Source organism: Lepidochelys olivacea (genome assembly GCF_965140295.1).
Source record: "Lepidochelys olivacea isolate rLepOli2 genome assembly, chromosome: 11".
Classification (NCBI taxonomy): domain Eukaryota; kingdom Metazoa; phylum Chordata; order Testudines; family Cheloniidae; genus Lepidochelys; species Lepidochelys olivacea.
Genome location: NC_140421.1, coordinates 59,285,020 through 59,300,804, shown reverse-complemented (window position 1 = coordinate 59,300,804; position 15,785 = coordinate 59,285,020). Strand labels below are relative to the sequence as shown.

The following is a 15,785-nucleotide window of genomic DNA, read 5'->3' as shown; positions in this document are numbered from 1 at the left end:
TCCATAGAGAAATATCACCTATGAAACACCCAGCCCCTTGCTGTGCACTCCAGCTCTTTTGGTAGAGACCGAAAGAACTCTATTTGGTCCCATCCTCTACAAGGTACACCTTTGTCCCAAAACAAGAGAGAATCTTGTATTATAACAACTGAACGTTAAAAACAAATACGTGTGTTGTAGTCTGTGAGAAGAGCTCAGACGCTCTCTCACTTGTTTGACTCTACATATGTATTCTGCCTGGATAGTATAAAATACAAATCAAACCAAGGGATTTCAGGCCAAGATTTGTATTGGTATTACCTAAATACCAAAAGTTTTGTTAACCCTGCAAATTTAGGTACCATCTCCTGTCTAATGCCAATGCTAAAGAGATAATTAGCACACAGTGCTCTGATGAAATTATAAATTAGTAAAATAGTGTTAGGTCAGAGATTTATTGGTGTAGTTCTGAAACACAAAAGAAGGTTGGATGTGTCAATCTCTTCTGCATTAGATGAAGAAGAGATCTGTGGCACAGAGTGGTAGAATCAATAATGCAACCAGGTTACTTGCTGACAAGTACAAATATTTAGTAGATTAGTTTAATTAATGGGGTGATTTTGGTTAAACTCTGTATTAGTTTTAAACATGTTTTACAACAATTTAGCTTGCACCTGTTAACACACAAGCTAAACTGCTGTAAACCAGGTTTAAACTGACATGAGTGTCCAAACTGCATTGGTTTAACTAACTCAGGGCAATCTTAGTTATACGAGTGCATCTTTTGTGAGCAGCTCAAACCTTACAAAAGTGCTGAGCTGGTATTCAGATTAGTATTCCATCATCAGAATGCTCTGAGTGTCTATCCTCTGTTACAAAGCAGAGTGGCTGAGATTTTCAAAGCAATCTAGGGAAAGTTGTGCATCTAAATGCCCTACACTGCACTGAAAATCTCAACCAATGCATTCATGGTTATACTTTTCTTTGCGGCATTTACGCACTTACACAATCTTTGCATGGGCTCTGGAACTGGTTACCACAGCCAAGAAGAGCTCTTCATCCACAGCACGAATGTCATCGCAGTAAAGAGCTTCACCAGTGGCGTGTTTTATACCAGCCTGGTGCATGATGGGACGTCCTACTGGATCCCTGGGAAGCTGCTCTGGGTTTACTTCCTGCTCAGCAAAAAAACCAATCCCCAGCCAAAGAAAGACAAGTCAGCGTGTCCTTATATTAGCGTCTGAAAATCTCTGTTTAACAACACCAACTTCTGGCGTAATATTATATACAGATTAGGCTGGAGCATTTACTAAACTGCTGGTCCCCAGAGGTCGCTTTAATCCCTCCTATGCAATCTTCTCCAGGAGTCTACCCATTTTGTTTGTTGTTTCTCCTGATTTTTTCTATATTTGCTATGTCCTTTATGTCACAAAGTAACCAAAACAGAATGCAATGTTCAAGAGGACAATGTGCTGTCTTATTGATACATACAGTGGTGCTGTAATAATTTTCTGAATTATTCTCAAGTGGCTTCTGTTGTTCATTTCACCTTTTTGGCAGTACAGTGCATTGAGCTATTCATCATGACTCCTGGATTTTCCCCTTGAAAGCTTACAATTAATTCAGCACTGCTCAGTATGGACAAGCAGTTTGAATGTTCCTTCCAATGTGCATTCCCTCATAGCTGCCTGTGAGGAATTTAATATGTGACTCCATTGCCTATTAATTTTATTTTTCTAGGTCTTGCTTGAGAAATAATTTTTTGCCATCAGCATATATTGTCATGTACTCATTGACACCCCCCCCCCCGCCCCTCCTCTCCAGTCCATTAATAAACATCCTGAACTACTGATCCCACTGACTCCTCACTACTAACCTTTCCCTATGCTGAGAACTGGCTATTTATTCATATTTTCGAATCCTCTTTCCCCCTACAGTCTCCAATGCACAGGTAGTTTGATTAACCTCTCCTTCCTCCAGTAGCTCCCTCCCTGTTTTCTTTTTTAGTCAACTGTCTGCTACTGGCAATATGCTGAGAAATGAGTTTTAATTAGATGTCTCCTACTATGAACTTCCTGATTGTTGGACTCCCCAAACCAGCTCAACTGTCCTCTAACAGAACATTACAATAGTCTTATCTGAATAAGCACAGATCTTTCAGCATTTGCATTTATTTCCCTGCTGTTAAAAGATTATATTGCTCATATTACAAAGTAAGACCAAGGCATAGACTACAGATTTGCCGAAGATAAGTACTGACAGCTGTGCACTGGCTTGCTTAGAAATCACTCATGCAACACAATGCTGAATAATCTGAATAATAAAATATACCAACTTGTATTGTTTAGTCACTGCCTGCTGACGGGCTGCTGGTGGTCTCTAACATCTTAAAAAGGAATCCAAGACATGAATATCTGGCGTATGGAAAGCAGTTCGGTCTAGTGCCTGGCAGCACAGGACTGGGACTTGGGGGAATTGAATTCTGTCACTGTCCTGCTAGGTTGACCATGGGTAAGCCGCTGCACTTGTTCCCCTAATCACCCTTTGCTTATGTAGATTGTAAACTCTTCAGGGCAGGGACTGTCTACTACAGCCTTGTCTACACACACAAATTGTAATGAGTTCACAATCAGTTTTGAAGCAAGTTAAACTGGTGCATCCCACTTGTGTGCAGAATCTGAAAATCAGTTTAAGTGTCCCTTATAACAAATTATCTGAAGTTGTTTACCTTAATTACATTGATATATGATGCTCTAAAACTGACTTCAGAGTATCCACAAAAGGAGTCTACATTGACTTAACTAAATCAGTCTACCTTAAGATAAATCAGTTCAACTTGTGTATGTAGACAGGGCTTGTATGTTTGTACAACACCTAGCATAATGGGGTCCTGAGCTTGATAGCAGCCTCTAGGAGATACTTGAATACAAATTAATTATAACGGGTTTGCCATTTCAAAGATCGCTCCAGGTTCACTGAGGAATCAAAGACTGCAAACAGAAAATGCAGTGAGACTAACACAAGCACAAATAAATCAGATGCTACCACTGCATTGAAAGGAAATGTAATCTCATTTTTATTAGCACATAAACCTATGCAGAGCAGGAGCTCAAATGATGGTTCTCTGAACCATCAGCCACCCTTCTCCACATACTTTAACATGCCACTAAAAAAGAGATTCTATTTCCTTTCAGTGCTGTGGTACCTTTTTGTTTATTAGTGTGTGCTATATTTTCTGCCTGTTTGACATCTTTCGTTCCTTTTGTGAATTCTAATTCTAATGAATGGGGGATGTGATATGGCAGCTGTACCCTTTTGCTGTCACTTTTTAAAGGCTGCTGTTCTACTGTCACAAGAGCTTAGTGGGACCCAAAAAAGGATTTGTCATTTATACAGGTAAGATTATCCAGAGTTATAGCAAGGATCTAAAAATGCCAACAAACAAGCAGTTTCAGAGGGGATTTAAACTCTCATGCTTGAGTGTATATGTCAATCTCTAACTACCGGGGATAGTGTTTCCCCTGTGGGGGGCTCTCCATCCTCTGAAGCTTCTGGCACAGGTCACTGTCAAGATACTGGACTAGATGGGCCTCACTGATCCATCCAGTGTGCAGTTCTATGTTCCTACATGCAATGCAGTCAGAAGTACAGCTTATGAGCAGCTAATCAGCCCATTTATCACAATATATTAATATCCTGTTGCAAGTTTTCAATAGCTCATCATTCACTACAAATGAACTTTTTGAACCTACTGAAAAACCTTCTAAATCTGTAAATGGCTTCATGTGACACCGAGTGGAGCTCTGTGCTTACAGGAAAATCAACTGAAAAGGAAAGCTATTCCTCTTGTGAAATGGGGATGACAAGTTTTGTCTACAATGTTCAATTTTATAAGCAGTGTGAAAGCCAGTGGCGTATGAAGCCAAACAATTACTTAAGTTTCTCCCTGTTCAAACATGTTGTGATTATGGAAATACTAATGAAACACTGACTCTGATCTAGATTTGGTTCTATAAGTAAAAGGAATGCTTTCATCCCTTGTGATATGTTGTTGTTACAATGAGGTATTTTTTCTGCAGTTGTGTAAGCCTCCAGATGTTGTTGTTCCTGACTTTTCTCATGTTTTAGCAAGGAGAAAAGAGCCACAGTCATTCTTTGCCTTTGCTAGAAAACTGACTTTAAAGTAGTATATAACTTACTATGCCTGATTCCCCTCTCACTTTACACTAGTAAGAACCATGTGTTTACTGCAAGAAGTCAGAGTTATACCAGCAGAGAATGTGGCTCTCTTCTGTGTAATTTCACATGAAAATAATTTTGTTTAAGAGCTATTGACAATAGCACATTATGATAGAATAATAGATTCTTCAAGCACTTTGCATCCTCCTTCTATCTCTTTTTCCCCTCCACTACCTCAGATTTATACTGGCTTCTTTCTGTCCCTACATCACCACTGGTACAAGAGTCTTCTCCCTTGCAGCTACTGCACTCTGGAACAGCCTTCCTGTATCTCTTTGCCTCATCGATGCCCTAGCTCATTTCAAATTTCAACATCTCTTTCCACCAATTACCCTTGCTGCTTAATTTCTCTTCCCCTCTGTTTTTATTTAACTCTAATTGGAACATTTTAAGATACAATGTTATATTAATACAACAGAAATGTTTTCAGTTTTCCATTGGCTCCCATTCCCACTGTCACATAGGGTGTAGCCCCAGGAATAATGCTGCTGTTTCCAGATCACCATCACAAGAGCTGGGCATGAATTTTTGGACTAAACTTTTTTAATCAGAAAATGCCAATTAGCCAAAACCAGAATGTCGCAAATTGCCTGTTTCAAAAAATTTTTTGAGGGAAAAATAAGCTTCAGAATTGTCAAGAAGTTCTCTTTTGACATTTTCTAAATGAAAAGTTTGATTTTTCAGTTTGAAATGACCTTTTGTAATTTAAGTTAACTGATAGGAAACAAAAATGTAAAAAAAGTCAAAATTAAAATGAAACATTTTGAAATTATCTAAATAAAACATTTTGATTGCCTTGATACAAATTGTTTTTTGATTTTTGGTTCATGAACATTTTTGAGATTTAGACTTTTTGTCCCAATTTGGGATGGGAAAGAAGATTTTGAAATCTCAAAAATTCTTGCAGAACAGGAAAATTTTGTCTGCACAAGGACATGAAGAATAGCTCTCTGCTCCCCTCTGCTGCTAAATTTTACTTGAACACATGATGATTTGCAAAGCATATTAAACTAATGTTAAATGTAAACTAGTAATAAAAAAGGGAAAGCAGCATTTTTCTTCTAAATAATAAAGTTTCAAAACTGTACTAAGTCAATGTTCAGTTGTAAACATTTGAAAGAAACAACCATAATGTTTTGTTCAGAGTTACGAACATTTCAGAGTTACAAACAACCTCCATTCCCAAGGTGTTCATAAATCTGAGGATCTACTGTACTTCATCACATTTCTTTATTCCATTCCAATTACTAAAGTAGGGATAAGTTAAAATAACTAGCGTTAAGAAAACTGAAGCCATAATCACAAATGAGCTTAAATCAAAAGCACAGAGTTCAGCATCCTCAGTGCTTTGTAAAATCTGTATCTGGCCTTCACTGCTTGGGCTCTTCTTGTACCTTAATTTTTAACAGTGTCTTTTAAACTGAAAGGGAGTATTAAAAGAGCCTCACTGACCTGGTATATTTGTTCACTCTGGGGCATTTTGGGTTGGAAATCTTGTAGGACACTCTTATAGTTCTCTGATATGTCAGGACACCGATGGGGGTCCTGAAAGAGAAGTGTTTTAATAATAATAGTTATGTTTTCACAACACAAACATTTATATTAAAAGAATTAGCAACCACAGTGATTGAACATAAACCTCTCAAGTCTCCCCCTATTTAGAAGAGCCCAAAAAAGTAGCTGAAAATGAAGTGAAGAGTGTTGAGCATTCATAAAATATTTATTTAAAAAATACAAAAAAAAAAGCATTTGGAGCATAACACCACAGCTGTTTCAAGAGACCAATGAAAGGGACTGCAGTAAGAAGAGGTTAACTTTGTTTTGAGCTATGAACAAAACTGACATAGAACCTTTGCTGCTGGTGGTGATAGGTGAGAAAGGAAAAACCCGGCTTGACTCTCAGAGCCCAAGCTAAGTTTGCAAGGCTGGCAATTAGATAAAACATTCTTTTCTTTGGAACCTGAACAGATTTAATACAGGAATCCTTCAGAAAGAAAACTCAAAATTAGAACCACACAATGATATCTGAACAGATTTTTGTACAAGTTTTCTCTCCAAATCAAAAAATCATAGCGTAGTTAGTTGGTGACATTTATGCACATTGCAAAGCCATTTATTTATCCCAGCTATTTGTCCTTTTGAGAAGAGGTAGACCACGCAAGATGATCTCACTCTCTTTTTTAATTTTTTTTTATTTTTTTAGTGTGAGAGCTCTTTTAATAGTGGCACTGATATGTTGTTATGTATTTTTAATTTTTTTGTGAACATAGAAATTATGCTCAGTACACGGTACAAACTGGAAAAATAAATACAGAGTACAAGACCTTTCACTAGACTGCATGAAAATAGACCCAGGACAAGAATTTACCATCCTGTTCAATGACTGAAGCACTTCCAGGTAGAATTTGAAGAGGAAACTGACAATCAAAGTCCTTCTATATTCCACCTTCCCACCTGGGGCTGAGCCCGGCAGAGAAACTTCTTTAAGAACCAGTCTGCAAGCTTCATCCAGCATGTGCTCATTCCAATGCCTGGCAAAAATAATAATAATACTGCGATCAGTATATTAGGCACAGTGGAATGAGTTAAATGGTGACCACGCTAACTTGCTTATATCGCAGACATGGGCAAGATCCTTCTCACAATGAAGTCAATTGCAGTTTGGATTTCAGTGGGAGCAATATTGGGAGTTTGATCTTTAACACAGTGTGGTTCACATCGAACAGCTGCTACTCACATGAATAGTCTCAATGAAGTCAACATAATAGAGCCCTATATGCTAGTAAAATAAATCAGCTTTTTTTAAACTATGAAAATTGGTTTAATTTAGGGCTGTCGATTAGTCGCAGTTTACTCACGCGATTAACTCAAAATAATTAATCGTGATTAGTTGCACTGTTAAACAACAGAATATCAACTGAAATTTATTAAATATTTTTGGATGTTTTTGTCCATTTTCAAATATATTGATTTCTATTACAACACAGAATACAAAGTGTACAGTGCTCACTTTATATTATTATTTTTATTACAAATATTTGCACTAAAAATGACAAACAAAAAACCAGTATTTTTTAATTCACCTCATACAAGTACTGTAGTGCAATCTCTTTATTGTGAAAGCATAACTTACAAATGTAGATTTTTTTTGTTACATAACTGCACTCAAAAACAAAACAATGTAAAACTTTAGAGCCTACAAGTCTCCTCAATCTTAATTCTTGTTCAGCCAATTGCTAAGACAAACATGTTTGTTTATATTTATGAGAGATACTGCTGCCTGCTTCTTATTTACAATGTCACCTGAAAGTGAGAACAGGCATTCGCATGGCACTTTTGTAGCCAGCACTGCGAGGCCTTTAAGTGCCAGATATGCTAAATTTTCGTATGTCCCTTCATGCTTTGGCTACCATTCCAGAGGATATGCTTCCATGCTGATGATGCTCATTAAAAAATAATGTGTTAATGAAATTTGTGACTAAACTCCATGGGGAGAATTTTATGTCTCCTGTTCTGTTTTACCCACTTTCTGCCATATATTTCATGTTATAGCAGTCTCAGATGATGATCCAGCACATGTTTGTTTTAAGAACACTTTCACAGCACGTTTGACTAAATGCAAAGAAGGTACCAATGTGAAATTTCTAAAAATAGCTACAGCACTTGACCCAAGGTTTAAGAATCTGAAGTCCCTTCCAAAATCTGAGAGGGACGAGGTGTGGAGCATGCTTTCAGAAGTCTTACAAAAGCAACACTCAGATGCAGAAACTACAGAATCCGAACCACCAAAAAAGAAAATCAACCTTCTGCTGGTGGCCTCTGACTCAGATGATGAAAATGAATATGCGTCGGTTCACTCTGCTTTGGATCGTTATCAATCAGAATCTGTCATTAACATGGATGCATGTCCTATGGAATGGTGGTTGAAGATGAAGGGACATATGAATCTTTAGCGCATCTGGCACATAAATATCTTGCAATGCCGGCTACAACAGTGCCATGTGAATGCCTGTTCTCACTTTCAGGTGACATTGTAAACAAGAAATCGGCAGCATTATCTCCTGCAAACTGTAACCAAACTTGTTTGTCTGAGCAATTGGCTGAAGTAGGACTGAGTAGGCTCTAAAGTTTTACATTGTTTTATTTTTGAATGCAGTTATTTTTTGTACATAATTCTACATTTGTAAGTTCAACTTTCATGCTAAAGAGATTGCACTACAGTACTTGTACTAGGTGAACTGAAAAATACTATTTGTTTTGTTTTTTACTGTGCAAATATTGTAATAAAAAATAATAATATAAAGTGAGCAGTGTACATTTTGTATTCTGTGTTGTAACTGAAATAAATATATTTATTTGGATGTAGAAAACATCAAAAATATTTAAATAAATGGTATTCTAGTAGTTTAACAGCATGATTAATCGCACAATTAATCACGATTAATTTTTTTAATCGCTTGATAGCCCTAGTTTAATTCTATTAAAAATTATCACTACACAATAGATAATGGCCTGAACTTTCAAAAGGGACTAGTGATTTTGGATGTCAACTTGAGACATTTTAAAGGGGTCAGATTTTCAGATGATGGATGCTCATCTGAAAGTGGTCTCTCTTCTGAAAATTCTGCTCTTTTGAAGTATATCACACAGTTGATTCTATATGGATACAAATCCCAAGCTGTAAGAATATAAATATAAATATATTAGCAGGGTTATACCACTGGCCTCAAGATCAAGAAATGGAAACTGAGTGCACAATGTTGAGAGAGATCAAAGGGGTAGCAAAATCTAACAAAAAGATAATGGGTGGGAGGGCGGCTTCAGCTTATAAACTGATCAAATGGCACAACAGGACAGAGTTTAGAGAAACAATTTATCAGCATTTTCAATTATTGCCAGGGCCCACTCCATCACAAAAAGGATATTGCAAGAATTACAGGGGATTCAGAGAAGAGCAACAGAATAATCAAGGGCCTGGCAAAGCTCTCAGTTAAAGAGAGGTTGAAAAAGTCATGACTTGACTTGTGGTCCTAACTGCTTTAGGCACTTTTGAAAATCCCAGCCACTGTATCTATTAGAGCAAATCTTGACACTCAAGAACAATAATACCAACTGTCAGTGCCTAAACCAGAAAAACAGAACACTGTCTGAATACATAGAAAGCCAGTTAAATATAACGGGTTGATCCAAGAGCTCAGACATCTCTCTCACGTACAAACACCTTTGAGGGCAACAATAGATTTTTTGTCATTTATTTTTTATTAGTTTTTGATGAACTGGTTATAAACATGAAGGATATAAACAAAAACTCAGAAAGGCTAATTTTATTTGTTTACATATTTTTATGAGACAGTCATTGCTGTGGCATCTGGTTGTTGTTACAATTAAAAGGAGTGTAATATAGTGTCAGGTAGAGATAATCAATTTAAGGCCCCGATTCAGCAAGCATGTACCTTAGCGGTTTGTTGAATATGGACAGACTTAGGTACATGCTTACGTGTTTTGCTGAATAGGTATCTATTTGAATAAACTGTAGGTCTGCCATGATGTTCAATGAAAAGCTTGCAAAAGGAAAAGGGTTGTCAGGAACTCACACTACATGAGCTGCACAGAAAGCATGCAATTCTTATTTAACATTTTAAATTGGGTGCTCAAAGTGAAAGGAGTATTTATTTAGACATAACAAGTGCCCACAATTCAGGGAATATTAGGGATTGTTTAGGAACAATTAACTCTGTCCTGTCACTATACAGAAGGAATAGAAAACATGTAGAGCACCCTTCTGATCCAAAGGACTCTTTGTAGATCAGTGTCCACTATGTACCACAACAGAAAAGCATACTTATGGCCTGATCTAAAGCCCATTTAACTCAATGGAAAGTCTCCCATTGACTTTAAAGAGCATTACATCAGGGCCTTATTTTCACTTGTGATTAGCACAAGAATTTGAACCCAGGTCTAATGAGTGAGTAAGATAATATCCTATTCCAAAGTGCTACCTAGTTCCGAGATTAATAATAAAAAAATCAATGCTTTAAATTACAATACTCAAATATCCTGCCCTCTTTACATAAATGGTAAACTGACTATTCAACCACACCAAGTAGTTATTTATGTTAGCACAGGAGAAATACTAAAAGTGATGTGAACTCCTTCCAAATCCAATTCAAAATTGGGTCATAAGTTGCATGGGAGAAACAGTTCCCAGGGGTTTGTTCACAGGCCCTGAAATTTGAGGAGGTTCAAGTTAGAACAAGCTCAGTTTTCTGATGGTTAAATCATGTTCTCATTTTCTCCCATGCTGCTCCTTACACGTGGGAAAAACTCCCAGTTACAACCTGTACAATCAGTGTCATTTCCTCCTTCAGGTCCCTCCTTACAATGCACCTCTGCCAGGAGCATAAACAGAGAAAGCTGCACCTGATATCTGCTAGCTAGGTGGTGAGTTCTGATTACTGCTACTGATTGGCTAAGAACAGTGCAGAGAGCTAGTCAATGTAAAATACCATATCCCTGTCCTCCCCAGCCTCAATGGGGGATGCAAGTTAAAGAAGCCCCTAGACATGCCCTAGTCTGCATTTGGGGCCACACCCAACCCTGGCCGCCATTGAACTGAGGAGGCATAAGTCCCCTCAGGCCCTTTGCTGCTGGTACTGCTAATACAGGGATGAGTCCTTCTTCAATGCCCACTTTAGAACCCCACTCCCTCATACTAATTAATTAGCAGCCTCTTCGGAAGTTTCAGCACAGATGCTAGAGACTGAATGGATAAAGAACAGGTAGAGGTCCCTCCAGGTCAGGTTGGGGCACAACAGCAAAGTGATGTAGTGACACTAATAAAGCGACTGTACCCACCCTGTGGAGAGACCTTTCAATGACCACAACATTCATTCGTGGACTTTAAAACATTTAGAACAGAAAAGTATAAATACTCCATTCTGGGGTGAGGAGTTGATTTAGCACTTGGGGCTGATCTGTGTTCATCTGGTGGATTATAAATGGCACCAACCATTCTGTAAATAAAGGATCTCCGTATTTATGCCCTGAAATATTAAAAAGCTAACAATATTCAAATCTGAAAGATGTCTAAAGCCTCCAGGAATTCATACGGTACCTCCCTATGAGTGCCTCACAGGTTTGTTTTGCACAGATGGTGGTAGAGCCAACGCCGCCATAGAAAATGCCGAAGTCCATAATTATGTCCGTGCCTTCCGCAAAAAGTACCCTCATCCCAGCATTAGCAATTGGCAGTGAGTTTTCCCGGCGCTGGGCCTGTCGGAATGCTGATACAAACTCCCCCTAACAAAAATCAAAAGGAGGCTAAGAAGTATGCACAGAAATGTAACATGTTCTAATAGAGATCTACATGAACTAAGGTAATAAATACCATAGAGCATGGATTCTACTTCCAAAACATTTAGCACCATTCATTCCCTTCCCTTAACCATCCAATAGTTCCCTCTTCACTGTTGTCTTGCAAGCAACCCACCTCCCTTTCCATCCCCTGCAGAGCCCCTCTCACAAACAGTTATTGAGAGGTAAGGGGGAATGGGAGAGGGCCACATTTAGAATGGGAGACAAAACTGAAGAGGCTCAACCTCTGCCTAAACTCAAGCACAAATCAAGCCAGTATTTCAACTCTATCTTCTGCTTTTACAGATCTTTTCCTTTAGTCATCTAAATTCAACTAAGTCACATTTTTATTCAAGACCAGAGATGTGTGACTGCCTGCAGGTATCTCCCAAACAGTCTTCTTACCAATTCCCAAAGATATTGCCCTTCCACGGTGTTACAGAATTACTGGTGACATAGCACCAAGCAAACAACCTTGTGCAGCAACTATGCGTGGAAGCATGGATCATGTATCAATCCTATAGACCCTATGTAGGCAAAACCCTCAGGAGATAACAGGAACTTCATCTGCATAAAGACTGGAGGTCTTGCCAGGCTGCAAATGGGCAGCGTCCTGGGATACAGAATATATCAATGCCCTCCAAAACATTTCACTGGTTGGGTGGTTTTTGTTTTTTTTTCAAACCACAGATGGTACTTCCTCCTCCTGTTCTTTCTTTAATTCCATATAAACACTGGTTAAACCATCCTTATCACAAAACAAATCCAAACATCACAGCAACTTTTACCTTCCTGGAATGAGGGATGTGAACAGAGACTAAGACTTCTTCAGGCATAAGGGTATTGTTACCAACTCCGCTGGCAAAAATGTCACTCAAAGAAATCCACCGTGTTCCCTCTATTGGAGAAAACAGAAATGGCAATCTCTGTACAATGAGAAGTGAACTCTAGGCAGTTTATATGTGTAAATCCAATTTAATTGTCAAGGAAGAATATGCAATACTTCTGGGAAAAGAATTACTTAAAGTTCATATAATGTCCCAACAATAGCATGCACCTTAAACGTAAGTGGTCTCTCTATTTTCAATAGTTACCAGAGGAAGAATTTGTATTGTCTTTTCCTTTCTCTTTTTGATCAACTGTTTTGAAAGTTAAAAAAATCACAATTTTATGAGATTAATGATTAAAGCTGGGATTCTGAAAGGGACCGAAGGCAGGGAGGTAGATTTCCAAAGAGAGTTGGGGACCTAACTCAATTAGGCCCTTTGAAATTCCCAGTCCAAAAACCTTCTGACTACTTCGGCATTGTCTACACTACAGAGGGTTTGCTGGTATAGCTATAAACCAAATCCACCCTGTAAGTAATTAACAATAAACAAGGAAATACAAAGGTAAACAGTCCCACAGTTTGACATTCAGAAGACTTAATGTGCCTAAATGCCAATCTGAACATCTAAAAACAGGATTAGGACATCTGATAAGTGTCCCTATATTTGCAAATTACACACTGTTCTGAAATATCCACCTAATTTACCAATACACATGACCACCTAACAGATCAGAAAAAAGCAACAGCTAGCAGACTTTCTCCTAAAGCATTCCTATTTTATATGTATTTAATTCACCCGTGTGTTTTTCCCCCATCATAAAATGTTTACATGGGAACACTAGGAAATTAAAGTTAATATAATATCTTAGTCAACACTGTGTAAATTGATACACCTTGTTGAAACAGTGTTGGAGTGTTAGGACATTCTAAATATAGCATTATGCTTACAGAAAATAGTGCTCCAATCATCATTAAAACCTACTGCTTATTTATATACCTAAACTGCTAATTATGTCTGTTATCCTCATCATGTTATCCTCATCCCCTCTCCCCAACTCCCTCCATTTGTTTATATACCCGCTTGTTTTGTTTCAAGTTGTGCCCTACTCTGGCAAAAAAACTTTTGCATGTGCTTAACTTTATGCAGATGAGTAACTCCACCAAACTCAATGGGACAGTTCACCTGTGTAAAGTTTAAGCATGTGCAAGTGCTTGCAGGATCAGGGCCTTAGATTGTATATTGTTTGGGGCAGGATCTGTCTAATATGGCACCCAGAACAATGGAGCCCTGATCAGACTGGGGCTGAAGGCACTACCATAATACAAATAATAAATATGATTAATCAGTGTTTAGAAAATGTACACTTGTGTCCTTTATGCTTTGCATATGCTGCATAAAGTACACAATGTGTTAGCATCAAAGGAATTGATGTTTAATTCATTAATAATAATTAACCATATTTAATATTTACATTGGTTAGCTTCCACAGGCCTCATCCAGGTCTCAGGCTTCCTACAACCAAAGGATCCTTGGTCCACAAGGTGAAACACCCTCTCCCAATCCAAGAGGAGTGAAATTTCAAAAATGGCTGCCATATTATGGGGATTATTCTTACAAATGCCACATGCAATAATGTGACTGCAATCTAGCCATCCAATAGTAGAAGGAGAGATCCCTATTTTGAAAACCCAGGAAAGGTGAACTGCAAAGCTTTGACAGAGAAAAATAATGAAGGTCCAATATACAAAACAAATGGCTTCTGGAGGTCCCTGGTAGATTATCCCTTGAGTGCACACTGAACATGCTATATTTACAGGTAAAATTATTATTTGTCTATCTGCCAGCTGCAAATTAACACTAGGACCTGGGAGTCTAACTGGGCCTGTTCCTTTGTGTACATCAGTGGTCCCCAGCCTTTCTGTGGGAATAGCATTTTCCCAAACAGCAACGCCTCTCAGCGGCATTTTGGTGGGTGGTTCTCTGGCAGCTGCGCTCGGCGGCAGCATTTCGGTGATGCGGTGTCCTGCGGGAGCCCACATTGAGCCAACAGGCACCGCGTTGGGGACCTCTGGTGTACATCATCACCTGTAAGAAGAGTTCTGTGGCCAATTAATGTCTATGCAGCCCTTTTCTTCAGAGGGTCTGCCAGGAGTCAATTTTTGGCCCTTGGTGAACAATTCTGTTAAGGATACTCAAGAACTAGACTCCTCTCTTAGCTGCATTGGCTCTGCAGGGTTGACGGGAATGAAAATCTGTAAAAACTCTTGTTTGTCACGCAGGTAAGCAGGCTTGTCTCTCAACACAGGCATGGGGTGACTCTGTTGAGTGAGACAGTGTGTTTTTTTTTACAAAGTCACTTTCTGGAGTGGAACTGTATTTTGACAGAAATTCTGGCTCTCATGTCCACCCCTGTGTATTCAGGAAAAATGGCAAAAGAAGTAGTGCACAAGTCCTGACCAGGAAACAACTACGTGGTGAATGTGTTCCTTAGGGTGACGAGTGATGTGTAATGGGGTCACACACAAAGTAGGCATGGTCCATCACAGAATGAGAGGATGCATTTCCACCCTACCATGTGTCTATGCATACAGCACCTGCTTAATTTATTCCCCCTTAGATCAGAATTAAAATAAGCAAGGGGCCACGTGCACAGCTACCTGAATCATGCTGTTTCTTTGGTGTTTTTACTGGTTCCTTGGCTATAAAGGTACACATGACTACGCCTGTGGAAATCCTATGTCCCTCATGTGTTCTCAGTTTCCACAGTCTCCCCATAGACGTGGCTTTGTGTGTGGCAGGGAGTGGATTTCTTGAACAACATTAATTGGTTGTAATTTTGTTCCTTATCACACTTCCTACATCTTCAGTACAAATACAGAGAGGGACTGTCGCAGGGTGGCTGCCCCTTGTAAAACGAAGCAGTTCCAGCTCCCCTGTGCTAGGACAGGTGCTCCCATTTGACCAGTTAAGAGGATAGTACAGCACCAGGGACTATAAAGAATCTTGGAGAAATTCAGTGAGAGGGAGACCCAATGAGTCCTGCTAGAGACCAGGAGGACTCAAGGAGGTCCTGGAAGAAAGCAGAAGGTGCTTCCTGGGGAAAGGCTGAAGGCAAAGAGAGCAACAGGAGGGGTTTGCTGGCTGGTGTCCCCAAGCCAGAAAACCAGGGTTGGAGACAGGAGGAGCAGCAGAGGCAACTGCCTGCTGGCTCTAAGATAGAGAGGCAGAGACAAAGGCTGGAGAGGGCTGAAGGCAGGCGCGTGGTGGAGGAGCTTTCCTACTGACATCTCCAAGACTAGAGAGCTGGACCTTGAGGAATCATGAGAGGGCCAGTGGAGATGAAGGGTGGTCCCCTGGCTAGGATGCTCTCAGCAGAGAGGCGGG

General features: G+C 39.2%; 1 protein-coding gene across 4 annotated transcripts in view; it reads right to left on the bottom strand.

The window, feature by feature from the left end:
• The window catches only part of LOC311528240 (aldehyde oxidase 1-like), a 76,313-nt gene that overhangs the window by 42,274 nt on the left and 18,254 nt on the right, over positions 1-15,785 (bottom strand). For all 4 annotated transcript variants that reach the window (XM_084643020.1, XM_084643018.1, XM_084643017.1 and 1 more), the window contains 5 exons: positions 12,360-12,469; positions 11,333-11,517; positions 6,587-6,749; positions 5,671-5,763; positions 985-1,154 (listed from right to left, as the gene is read on the bottom strand). In XM_084643020.1, the coding sequence (XP_084499146.1) occupies positions 985-1,154; positions 5,671-5,763; positions 6,587-6,749; positions 11,333-11,517; positions 12,360-12,469 (721 nt within the window). The remainder of the gene's footprint in view (positions 1-984; positions 1,155-5,670; positions 5,764-6,586; positions 6,750-11,332; positions 11,518-12,359; positions 12,470-15,785) is intronic.